The sequence below is a fragment of the Mesocricetus auratus genome, unplaced genomic scaffold, assembly GCF_017639785.1.
Source record: "Mesocricetus auratus isolate SY011 unplaced genomic scaffold, BCM_Maur_2.0 Super-Scaffold_100007, whole genome shotgun sequence".
Taxonomy (NCBI): domain Eukaryota; kingdom Metazoa; phylum Chordata; class Mammalia; order Rodentia; family Cricetidae; genus Mesocricetus; species Mesocricetus auratus.
In genome coordinates, this window is record NW_024429191.1 from 64,982,248 (window position 1) to 64,995,566 (window position 13,319).

General features: G+C 42.0%; 1 protein-coding gene across 2 annotated transcripts in view; it reads right to left on the reverse strand.

Moving 5' to 3' along the window:
• The window catches only part of Cltc (clathrin heavy chain), a 64,137-nt gene extending 54,293 nt beyond the window's left edge, over positions 1–9,844 (reverse strand). The window contains exon 1 of one of the 2 annotated variants that reach the window (XM_013118344.3): positions 9,532–9,844. In XM_013118344.3, coding sequence (XP_012973798.1) covers positions 9,532–9,573 — 42 coding nt within the window. In that variant the 5' untranslated portion in view covers positions 9,574–9,844. The remainder of the gene's footprint in view (positions 1–9,531) is intronic. The other variant, XM_005076896.4, reaches the window with a different exon arrangement.
• Between the last annotated feature and the right edge of the window lie 3,475 nt (positions 9,845–13,319).

Genomic DNA, 13,319 nt, shown 5'->3' on the forward strand with positions numbered 1-13,319 from the left:
GGGTTACTTGGTCCATAGCTACCTAGTAGCTTTATGTTGGAATTCTGGAGACCTGAGCAGGACACCATCTGACCCACTGCCATAATTTTCTGCCCAAGCATATATACCCAAACAAGCACAAACTGAACCCCTGAAACCAATTGCCTTCTTCAGGTCACATATATCTTGATCACAGCTACAACCCCCTACACACACACACACACACACACACACACACACACACACACACACACACACACACACAAAGAAGGTAACAAAGATTAGATGAGGAAACACTGCTCTATAAGAGACAAGTCTAAGCCAACTCTTCTCTTGCCATGTGGTGCCTTCTGCCAAATGCTGTAACCAGGCCCTCATCAAACACAAAAAACAATGTTCTTGAACTTGTCATCTCCCAGAATAAGCCAAATAAATGTCTAGTCTTTATAAACTACATGATCTTATATATTCTGTAATAGCCACAAAAATCAACAGATACTATTTTATATAAGAATTTTTTTTTAACCAGTGCTTTTATTAGTACCAGAAAATCATCTCTATCCCAAAGCACTTTTTAAAAATCCATTATGGTGGCACTGGAGAGATGGCTCAGTGGTTAAGATCAACAGCTGCTCTTCCAGAAGGACTCCCAGCATTTGTATGTTATTTCACAATCATCTTTAACTCTAGCTTCTGGGAATCCAACACCCTCTTCTCCTACTATATATATATTAATCTATTAAGGTACAACCACTAAACTTTTAGACACGCTCGTATCAGGGAATGTCTTCCCATTTGTCTTAGGATATAAATTGATATAAATTATCAGTTAATAGTTAAGATGTTTGTGACAGTTCCAATTGTGAGGCCATATAAAGAAGAAATTTTAAGATGTATAAATCCAGGTGATTTTGGGCACATGGTACTTTTTGTCAAATAGTATTTTGGTGTTCAATAAGTAACTGTAAGAAGCTTAATAATTAATGCAGACTTTTGTTTTTCCAAACAGGGTCTTGCTATATAATCATGGCTGGCTTGGTAGGCAGGGCAACCTGGTCTCAACTTGGAACATTCCTCTTGCTAACATGTCAGGCTCAGCAAGGCTCTTTTACTGTAAAAGCTAACTAACTATAACGTGTGTGTTGAGTATGCCTGTGTGCCATGACAACTGTGTGGAAGTCAGAGGACACAACTTTGTGGAGTAGGTTCTCCCTTCCACTGTGAGTTCCGGGGACTTATGAGTCACCAGATTTCCATGGCAAGCACTTTTTCTTGCTGAGCCAACTTGCAGGCCCTCAGTAAGACTCCTAATAAAGAAATTTTTTCCTGAAAGCTGTTTTATGGTTAAAAATCAAACAAACAGCCAGGCAGTAGTGGCACATACCTTAAATCCCAGCATTCAGGAAGCAGAGGCAGGCAGATCTCTGTGAGTTAAGAGGACAACCAAAGCTAACGCAGAGAAACCCTGTCTCAAACCCCACCCCACTCCCCCCCCCAAAAAAAAAAAAAAAAAAAATCAAACACAAAGTCATCGTGTCCACAGCCCAATATGCCCAAATACAAACTAGTGGGGAAATAAATGAGTATTATAAACCATGTACTCTGTACAGATTTCTTTGCACCCTCAAACTAAGGTCCATTCAAAGTTCTATAAGCCTATACATTTATAAATTCTACAAGTTAAGCATGTGTAGTCTTTGGTGGTTTCTCATATGAGCCAGCTGATCAGAAATAAATGAAAATAACTGTTAACTAACTCCCACTTTTCATCTACTATGAGATTCTCTATTTCAATAGATGACGATCATCAAAACACCGTCATCCCTAAGACCCTTCGGTATACATCACCATAGGCTTCTTTCCTTCCCTACACCAGAAATAGTCCAGGTATAGAAAACTGGAAACAATCTGACAGAACTCCAAGATCCTGGCCTCGACAACTGGGCAGACTGTGGTTTTCTCCTTCAACATGCTGTACATCTGTACCTTGAGTAGATAAAAGGACACTTCTCCAAGGAAGTTGAGAAGGATTAATATTTACAAGGTCTAAGTATTATATTATACACACAACCTGTGCTACAGTCTAACTTCACAGCTGCCAAGAAGTATACTAATAAATGAGGAAGTGGGGCTGAGCCAAAATCCCGACACAATTAAATAAAACCCAGACTAGCATTTTCAGAACTGTGCACTGCAGTTTATCAAGTTTCATAGTATGATGAAATTTTGGATCCTATTCTTGCAGAAATAACTGGAAAAGAAAGCCTACTTTACCTAACTTAGAAACAAAAATGATTTACCTAGTAAGTCCGAACAGGAAGTACTAGCACAGCTGGCAGCTCTGCTTCCAAAGCACAACCATTTCCCTTCCCATCCCTGTGACACTCAAGCTGAGCAAGCTTATCCTACTCCTCCTTCCCTCCCCAATCCTCACACACAATGTCTTCCACTTCAAGTTTTGCATTAATATAAATCCAAAATCATGAGCACAGTGAAAAAGACAACAGTGGCTTCAGAATGGAACACACTCATGCAGTCATTAAGGAAAGGGTAATAGGAAAGTCCCAAAACCTCTAGCTTATAAGAGGGATACAGATAATCCTGGTCACAAGGTTAACTTGGACCCTATCTTTTTTGAATATTTTATCTAAGAACAGAGAAAATCCCTTTAAATAATTAAGGCAAAGAGAAAAAAAATGTTGGCTCATATAAAAGCAATTATGCTACCAGACATGGTGGCACAAGTCTGTAATTCTAGCCCTTGAGAGGCCAAAGCAGAAGGATGAAGAGTTCAAGGGTACTTAGTTTACATGCACAGAAAGACCTTATCTTCAAAACAAAGCCACCTAAACTAAAACTGCTGGGGCTGGAGAGATGGCTCAGTAGGTAAGAACAACCACTAGCAACTCTTCCAGATGACCTGGATTCAATTCCCAGCATCCAAAGCCTGACTTCCAAATGTCTGTACTCTAGATCTAGGGGATTCAATGCCCTCTTCTGGCCTCTGTGAACACTGAACACAAGCGGTACACACATGTACACACACACACACAAACCAAACACTCAAATGCATGAAAAGAAACACTATGAAATGTATGAATTAAAGAATACCTCAGTACAGAACAAGCAATAGTGACTTTTAAAAATTTTTATTATAGTGTATGTGTGCATGATGTGTGTGTGCATGCATATGCATGCCATGTATGTATGTAGAGGTCTAAGAACAACTTTGTGCATTTAAATATAGAATTAGTTTGTGAAGTCAGTGCAGTGAGTTCAAGTGAATGAACTCAGGTGGCTAGACTTGTGTAAAGTGCCTTTACCAGCTTAGCCACCTCACTGATCTGTGATGTATTTTACAGTCCAAACTATATAGACCATTCATTGAAGAAAGCACCTTGCCGAACTGAAAATATAAATATTAAAATCTAATTACTATCAGTGTGGCCCCAACAGTTTACTGCTGTAACTTGAGCTTTACCATCTGTAAAGAGTAATCCCAACTATGCAGGGGGATGACCATAAGACATTTAGCAGGTTTAGAGTAAGTACTTAATGATATTTAAATAGTTGTAAAAGTTAATGGAGTTTGATTTTGAAGCTCAAATTTGAGGGCAATTATCCAAGCTTTTGGCTATCCCTACAAGTTATAACATTAACTAGAGTTGATGAGTTGATTGTAGACACCTACAGGTATGATTATAAGATAAGCTGACATCATGTAGCATTAGCATGGCAATGTATGTAAAATGAATTTATTCTAGTATAAAGGACTATCAACTATGGATGTATTTCCCACCTCAGTTGAGTATACTGACTTCACCATTACCACCTTAAAGAATGTAGAAACAGACCGAGAGCTTGAGACCAGCCTTCTTGACTACACAGCTAAGAGACACCCTATCCTAAAACAAACAAACAACAGTGTGGTATGGTAGGGCACAGGCAGCTATCACCCTGAGGACTACAGCAACTTCCAGGCTAGCCTGGTCTATACAGTGAGACACTGCCTCAAAAGAGTGGGGTGGGAATTATACTAATAAAGGCCTGGCTAGTATTCCATATGTGTATTAGATGTGATTAATGAGATTTCTGAAAAACATCTGCACAATGAACAACAATTAAAACTATACCAAAGTCACAAAATGAAAGCTCATAGATTTGGAAGGAGACACAATTTCAGATCACTATTAAAAAACTGTTGTATTAAATCCTATATATCAAATGTTCAGATATACAAAAGCTCTACATAGAGACAACACCCATGGTTACAAATGAGACAAGAATCAAGATGCAATCTGTATTATTCATATACATGGCCATAAGCAACACCTTACACTGAGCTCTTGAAACTTGGATACTATGACTCACTTTACATTAGTTCAGATCAAATACCTAATAGTTGACAATTGAGTCAACTATCAGAAAATTCAGTAAGCTGGGAATGGTAGAGCATGCCTTTGGGACCCCAGCACTAGGGAAGCAGAGGAAGGGGGAGCTCTTTGAGGCCAGCTGGTCTACATAAGTTTCAAGCTACTTAGGGCAAAATAGTAAGACCCTGTCTCAAAAAATAAAAATAAACCAAAATAAGTCAGAACAGAAAAAGTAAAAAAATCTAGATGTGCAAATTTGGTTACCTTACAATAAAGCATGTAATCTCTAACTATTTATCAAGTACTTCTAATGAAGATAAGGTCTAGACCCAGATGTCTGGGTGCAAAATGCCCATTTTAAATAAAAATTTAAAGTAAATCAAAGTGTTCAAAAATTGTAAAATACCTTGATAGCAAATTTTAGTTTTAATATGACCACCACACAATGAAAGCAAAGTAAGAGGCCACATTTTTCTGTTAGTCAGCACTTGGTTCACCAGCCCAGCCTCCTTTGTTCACTGCATCACATCACTGACCTTACTTTAACACTTTAACAGGCAAGGCCAAAGGCCAACAGGAAACAAGAGCAGCAGGAAATCTGTGCAGCTTCTTGCTCTTTTTTAAAAAATACATTTATTTATTTTATGCCTTTGAGTATTTTTCCTGCATATACATATGTGAACCAAGTGTGCCTGGTGTCCTTGGAGGTCAGGAAAGCCCCTAGAATTTAAAGATGACTTTGATTTGTCATTTGTGGTCTAGGAAGCAAACACAGGTGTTCTGAGAGTACCAATCACTGTTAAGCACTGAGGTGTCTCTTCAGTTCCTGCCTGGCATATATCTATATATCTATATATCTATATCTACATATATATATATATATCTGTCTCTGTCTCTCTCTCCTCCCTCTCTCTCCCTCCCTCCCTCCCCCTCCCTCTCTCTCCCTCCCCCCCCTCCCTCCCTCCCTCCCTCCCTCCCTCCCTCCCTCTCTCTCTCTCTCTCTCTCTCTCTCTCTCGGTTTTTCAAGATAGGATTTCTCTGTATTGTTTTGGAGGCTGTCCTGGAACTAACTCTGTAGACCTGGCTGGCCTCGAACTCACAGAGATTCACCTGCCTCTGCCTCCTATGTGCTAGGATTAAAGGCGTGCACTACTAATGCCCAGCCTGAGTGGCATCTCTTAATGGCAGTAATTGCAGCAGTGCATGGTGGCAGGCCTAGAATCCCAGCACTGAGGATGCTGAGAAGCTAGAGGATTTTGGATCTGAAGTCAAGTCACCCTATGCAACATTAGCAAGACATTGTCTCAAAAAGAGATGATCCATGGCCAGGTGTGGTGGTATTTGCCTGTAATCCTAGCACTCTGGAGTCATAGGCAAGCAGATCTCACAGTTCAAGGCCAGCCTGATGTATATATTGGGTTCCAGACCAGACAGAGATACATAGTAAGACCCTCCCTCAGAAAAAAAAAAAGGAGGAAGTAGGGAAAGGAAGGAAAGAAATTACTGTTTTAGAACTCCTAGATACAGATTCCATTCTAACTAGGACCTGAATACTACCTTCAGCCTCACTTTGAGAAAGGGCCAAGGACTGAGTGAGGACACTCAGTCCCAATACACAATACACAACAGACAGTCAAGAATCTGGGGTTCTCTTCACTCTCTAGTCCTCATTCATCAACACCGTGTCCCTAAAGAAAGACAGAAATCCCAGCCATGGTCAGAAACAATTGTCCCAACAGCAAACTACCAAGTTCCTAAGACTACAAATTACACTGCATTAAAATGAAAACTATAGTTTTACATAACTTAAAGTATTCCCCAGTAAGAATACAGTATTTTCGCCAGGCGGTGGTAGCACTCACCTTTAATACCAGCACTCGGGAGGCAGAGGCAGGCAGATCTCTGTGAGTTCGAGACTATCCTGGTCTACAATAGCTAGTTCCAGGGCAGCCTCCAAAGTCACAGAGAAACCCTGTCTCGAAAAACCAAACAAACAAACAAACAGTATTTTCATTAAAATAAGTCAAATTCCTTAAAGCTAACATTTAAAAAAATTCTGGAAAAAAAAGTCTTCAGTTTAGAAAGTCTTTCCACGGCAGACTAAAGTGTAATTCCAGGTGATATGCTCTTCGAGTCTACTTAAGCATACATTACATCCCAGGAAAACACTGCCTTCTCTTTGAAAACTAAAACCTTAGCAAGAATCCTACTATTCCGCTCAGCAACATATTGCATAACTGCATTTATGGATCAAAGGGAGAAGATCAGGGTGGGGAGATTTGTAAGCAAAAACTAAAAGTACCCAAGTGTTCAAAAGGATGTGCTAATTGTAAAGATGCTTAATAAACCAAGAATTGAGAATTTCAGGCAGTGGGGTTTTAATATACCAAGAATTGAGAATTTCAGCGGGGCGTTGGTGGCGCAGGCCTTTAATCCCAGCACTTGGGAAGCAGAGACAGGTGGATCTCTGTGAGTTCGAGGCCAGCCTGGTCTACAAAGCGAGTCCCAGAACAGCCTCCAAGACAATACAGAGAAACCCTGTCTTGAAAAACCAAAAAAAAAAAAAAAAAAAAAAAAAAAAAAAAAGAATTGAGGATTTCAGGCATTGGGGTTTTAATATACCAAGAATTAAGAATTCCAGGCAGTAGGGTTTTGGTTTTTTTGTTTGTTTGTTTGTTTGTGTGACAGGGTTTTGTGGATGGCATCGAACTGTCTGAGTTCTGCAACCTACAATTTCTTCAGGATCTGTTCTGACTAAAACTCCTTCATCACATAAAATATTAACATTTATGTGATGTGATTGTTGTTCCAAGCCTCGATGACAGATCTTCATGAAAATAGCAATTTTTTTTATAAATACCAATTGCAACATTCTCATAAAAAAGTTTAAAATAGGGGCTGGAGAAATGGCTCAGTGGTTAAGAGCACTGATTGCTCTTCCAAAGGACCCGGGTTCAATTCCAAGCACCCACATGGCAGCTCACCACATTCTGTAACTCTAGTTCCAGTGGAACTGACACCCTCACACAGGCAGGCAAAACACTAATGTTCATGGAATAAAAATGAATAAAAATTTTTTAAAAGTTTAAAATAAACTTAAGAGTTTGCTGTTAAGTTTCACAAGTTAACTCTAAACTCTCTAGTTCCTCATTTCCAGGTTCTCCTATGTGTTTTAGAAAACTATTTTCTACCAAGCACAATGGCAGAGGATTGGAAATCAAAGACTTAATATGACAACTGAAATAACCCTTAAATGTGTTAAAAGAGCGGGGCTAAAAAGCTGAGGTCAGGAGATGCATTATCTTGGAAGATAATGGTGATTGGGGCTTCTGGTGCAATTGATCACTATCTACTGGAATGGAATCCTACCAGTCAAGCATAAGCTTAGAGAGAAACATGATTCTACAAAATATGAATGTCAGAGAGCTTCAAAAATACTTGTAAAGCTATTTTTCAATATTCAAAATTTTCACATTTGAGAAGGAAATATTTTCTATTATTTGCAGAAATTGCTACTCACATGCCACACCTACATTAAATTTATTTTAATTAGGGACAAGTTTGGATTCCAATCTGTAGGACCATTCAATAATTCTTGTCTTGTGTTTATTAAAAATGAAAACCTATTACTCAAATCACCAATGATCAATAAGTAAGATTTACCAAGGGCAAACCACTGGTCATGTGAAATGATTAGCAACTGCCTTTGCTTCTCTAGTGTATGGTTTATAAACATGATTGCAGATAGGCATTTATTTTTGTTGCACTTTAATGCAGACAAGCCCATTGTCCACTAGGATCCAGGAACAATGTGAAGACACTAACTCTTCATATTCGTTTTTAACAGAGGGTCCCAAAACAAGTTTGAACTGAGGACAAAAATTCACATCTTGATCAGCATTGTCATTTTTCAGACTTTTGCAAAATTGTGATCTTACTGTCCAACAGATTAATTATCTGTACTAGACTATTGCATCTTCCTTCATAAATTAGCCCTTCAGAAGATAGACCTGAAGGCAGGCTTCTTTACAGGGATATTTGAGAGGGGGGAGGGGAGGAAAGAGTAACTTGATATGAATAAATAATGTTAAAGAGTCAGGACAAGTTAACCAGGAAAATCATCAGTTCGGAAGAAGCTTAATTCAGCGAAGACCTCCAATGGTCACCTGCCTAGACCAACCATTGGCATTCTGCCAGGTTAGACAATGGTGTATTGACTACAGGATAAGGCACAGTTGGGGGCGGGGGTGGGGGGGTTGCCCAACCTACTAAAAAGAAGCCAGTTACAGATCAACTGGTCTGGTTCTGACTCAGAGCAGGTATGCATTTACTACAGGCTCTGCTGAATTCCACACAGTCTTGGGAGACATATTACCTGCTAGATTCCAAAAGGCCACAAATAACCTCTAAATAACTCTTCCCACCTTCTAGAATCCAAGTGACGTTAAGAGCTACACCACCTCACGAAGAAACCAAGAAAGGAAAAATATGCGCGTTCCCCTTGGGACCTTGACCCCCAAGCACCCAGAGGCTGACACCGCCCCTAGCCGCCCCTCCATTCTATCTTCTTTCTGTTCCTGCAGTGAGTGACCTTCGTTCGGTTCCTTATAGATTCAGGGAAGACAAAACACAAGCCACTGCTACCCCTACCCCAAGGTGCCTTTCTTAGTTGTGAACTGCAGAGGGAGGATGAAAAAGGTTCCTCCTTCCCAACCCACCCGACACACAATTTCTGGGTGCAGACTAGGTGTGGAAATGGGAATAAACCAAGGGAAGGTGACAGCCCTGCATCGGCCCAGGGTTAACGAGAATTCCCGCTCCGGGAGAAACGTACGAGAATCTCTCCCACATACCCCCTACCCAAATGAATGAACTAAGTAAATGGGAAGGGAGTCTAGTCTAGCGTGTGCAATTCAGTTCTTGCAATTCAGGAAGCAGACTAAGAGGCCGTCAGACGTAAGGTCTGGCCTCGCCGCCCTTTGCACTCCGATTCGTCATTTCCATCCTAGCCTAATATCACTTAACCCTTTAAGCTTTTAAGACAGTGTCCCTTCCGCCATCTACGCCAAATACCAACACCCCCCCCCCGCCTCCCCTCGATCCCTTTCGGGTCGGGCGGCCGGCTCCGTCTTTCCCACTGCCCTCGAAAAGGCCCTCAGCAGCCCCGACCCACACACACCTGGAGATGCTCCTGAAAACGAATTGGCAGAATCTGGGCCATGGCGCTGTCGGGGGGTATGGTCTCCTCCTGTCACTGGGCTACGGGGCACAGCCTGCCCGGGCTCTCCAAGGGAGAGGAGGAGAAGGGGAAGGGGGGGAGGCTGGGCTCAGCAGGATACTCTCCGGGGACGCAGGAACTGGCAGGCAGACGAAAGAGCTTGGGTCGGGGGCGGAGGCTCCAGGGGCCAGGAGAGCCGCAATGGCGGAACCGGGAGCAGCGCAGACTCCGGAAACGGCTGAGCCCTGCGGAAGGATCCCGGGGCAGAACTCCGCCCAGCCTCCTCACCCCCTCCGCCTTATGTAGCCTTCCACTAGAGCGGTGCCGCGGTCGGGCGTAGGGATTCAGGGACGCAGTGCGCGGAGCGCTCTTCGCTGCTGCGACTGCGGGGAAACAGAGGGACTACTTTTTTAAGACTCATCACTTTCCCTAGGCTCCGGTTTCTCCCTCCCCCTCCCCCCACTTTTTTTTTAACATTTTGCCACATCATGCGACTCGGGGCGACCGACGTCATTTCCGCAGGCGCTGTAGGACCCACCCACGCACTTCCAGGTGCACGTGATGCGAGCAGGGAAGGGTCGGTTGACGGCTGCCAGCGCGGAGGGCGAGGGTTAGGGAATGGCCGCGGCTTCTGGGGATGAGGTGGCGGTTGGGCCCCCTGCCGGCGTGGCGGCCGGATCGTGCGGAGAGCGAGTGCCTGAGGAGGAGGCCGCGGCGTGGGCGCCGGGGTGACTCAGGAAAACGGCCGCGCCGCAGCGCTCTTCGGGCGGCTGACTGCGGCGCGCCTCCCCCGCCCGGTTGCACGCAGTGGGTGGTTGCTGACACCTCAGGGAGGGGGATCGCGCCGGGCTGCAAGCCTCCCTGCTCTGACGCACGCCCTGCTGACGCCGGGAGAACCGGCCGGCTCTCCGAGTTCCTCAGATAAACCACCTCAAAGGACATTGTAGGCCATGTGAGGAGTGTCTCAGGCTGGCCCTTGGAGAGCGCTCCCGCGGACATTTTGGTGGATTTAGATCCACCTGATGTAGAGATCAGCTTGGCCTTCGAGACTTGGAGGGTTGAGCAACATCAAATTACGAGTCTTAAAGATTTAGATCAAGGGATGGCTGGTGAAAGGAACCTTAAAGGCTTTCTTGGAGCGGAGGGATTGACTGTTAGTCATACGTTAGTAGGACCATTGCCTGCCATAGCACTGTGGGCAATATAAGCACTTCAAAACCGAGGCACCGTGGCTTCCCATAGCATTAAGGTATCTGCAGCATTCATTAGCGATTAATAGCCGCCCCAGAGCGCTAGATATAAGCGTTAAGATGTAATGTTTCACAATAGCACTAAATATAAGGAAGGTTTATGGAATTCAATCCCATGCCTTTCATCTTTTCTTTTATTCCCTTGAAATTTCTTGAGAAAATAATTTTCATTGCGCCTTCCACCTAAAGAATATAAGACCTCATTAGGTATACAATAATTTTGTGTAAGCAGTTTTGCTTGAGAAATCTGCTTAGTCATTTTAGTTGCTTTTAGTGTTTCCACCCCAAATACTGTCTTCCATACCTAGGCTGACAGAAGAAACTGGCAGGGAAGAAGGCAGTTGGAGATGGTTGTGAAGAAGAGCCTTGCCACCATATTGTAGGATGCTTTGTGTTTGCATAATTTCACTTTATTAAGACAAGTCTTTGAATATGCTCTGTCCTGCAACGTTTGAAAAGATCGTTTTAATACGAGGCTTTAGGTCTTTTGGGGGGGGAGTAGGAAGATTCTAAAATTCTGAGAGTTACTGTTTTACTACAGAAATGCCAGTAACTTAATCGAATTGCATTTTCAATCTCAGAAGAGCTACATGATGAACAGATCACAATTATTGACAAGTGCTTTGCATTTTCATACAAACCCTGTAATTTTAAGTACATTTAGAATCGCCAAAGCAATAGATTTTACTTACTTGATGTGGAACAGCTAACCAAAAAGTGCATTGAGTCCCCAGACTGCTGTGTCATCTCACATAGAAATTTCAAGAATGAGTTTTCACAAATCATTTCGGAAGAAGAAAAGTAGATTGTAATATCCCAAATCATTTTGCTTATTAGTAGAACTGCCTTCTTGCCTGCCAGAGCCTTCTCTCGTCCTAAGAGTAAAAGACAGTATTGGGGGAAAACACTAAAAGCAACTAAAATGACTAAGCAGATTTCTCTCAGCAAAGGCACCTTAAATTTAAGGCAGTTAATGCACACCCCTCCCTCAAGAGAAATGGTCCAGATGGTAATCAGTGTTATTTAACGCTGGTGCATTGTGGTACACAGTTGAACTCCCCAGGGGAGTTCCAAGGCAGGAGGATCTACACAGCAACCCCACCACATAACAAGACCCTGTCCCCAAACTAAAACAGCCCCCCAAACTGACATGTCTCTTAAAAATCAGTAACTTAACAGTAATAAAAGGTGTATATTATATTATACTACCCAAATATCAGCCACGTGGACCCAGGAGAAAGGGTAATTCTCTAGTTTAGAAACTTAAGTTTCCTAAATTGTACCAAAAGGCATGGTTTTAGGTCCTACCTTAAAATAGATAACCTAATAAGTCCTAAAACAAATTCTGCTATCCAGAGTAATTCTTTTACCCGGAACAGACTACTGCAATGGATGACTCATCACCCTGGCTTTAGTTTCAGATATTTTAGTGAAGAAGCCATGTTGCTAAATAATCAAGGTCTGAATTTGAAGCTATGTTTACAGAATTATCAACAGTAATGTCTTGCATATTAAGTGCCTTTAAAAATGGCTTGGTATGTTATTTTGAGGAATTCTAGTTTCTCAAAACTTACACAAGAAAACTATCATTCATCAATACCTATGTTATATGCCAGGAACTCTAAAGTCTAAATATGTATAACCATTCAGGAGAAATAAAAATACAAAAACACCACTTTTAGGCTGGATGTGGTGGTATGATTCCTTCTTGGTTCATCTTTTTTTTTTCAAGACAGGGTTTCTCTGTGTAGCCCCAGTTGTCCTAGAATTCACTCTGTAGACCAGGCTGACCTAGAACTCAGAGATCCACCTGCCTCTGCCTCCCAAATGCTGGCATTAAAATTGTGTGCCACCACTGCCCGGCCCATAATTGTTCATTTTAAGGCAAAAGCTTTTGAAAAACTGATCTTTTAAAAACAGCTTGAGCTAATTACAGTGTAAAAGTAAGGCCATTTCTCAGATAGTCAAAGATTAATTTGAAAGCAGAATTCTAATGATTTGTACCAAATATAATTCAAATTTTAATGAAACCATGAGACACAATTTGGAATTACACAGGTAAGATAACTGGTTTTGCCATTTAAACAGCACCTTTGAAATATCTCAGCCATCTAGAGCTACTGATAGGAATCCAAGCAGGATTACACTGGGGCTTTATCTTTTCATGCAAGATAAAAGAACATAAGAAAATGAATATCCTTTGGGTCTCAGGAATTGGTCAACATAGTGTTTCAGTTCTGTATGAACAGACTGCAGGCAAAGTTCCTCAACAAGAATGGACAGAGGGCTGGAGAGATGGCTCAGAGGTTAAGAGTACTGGCTGCTCTTCCAGATGGTCCTGAGTTCAATTCCCAGCAACCACATGGTGGCTCACAGCCATCTACAATTAAATCTGGTGTCCTTTTCTGGCATGTAGGCAGAACACTGTATATGTAATAAATAAAATAAAAAAATAAATGAACATTGCCTTAAAAAAAAAAGAATGGACAGAAACATTTG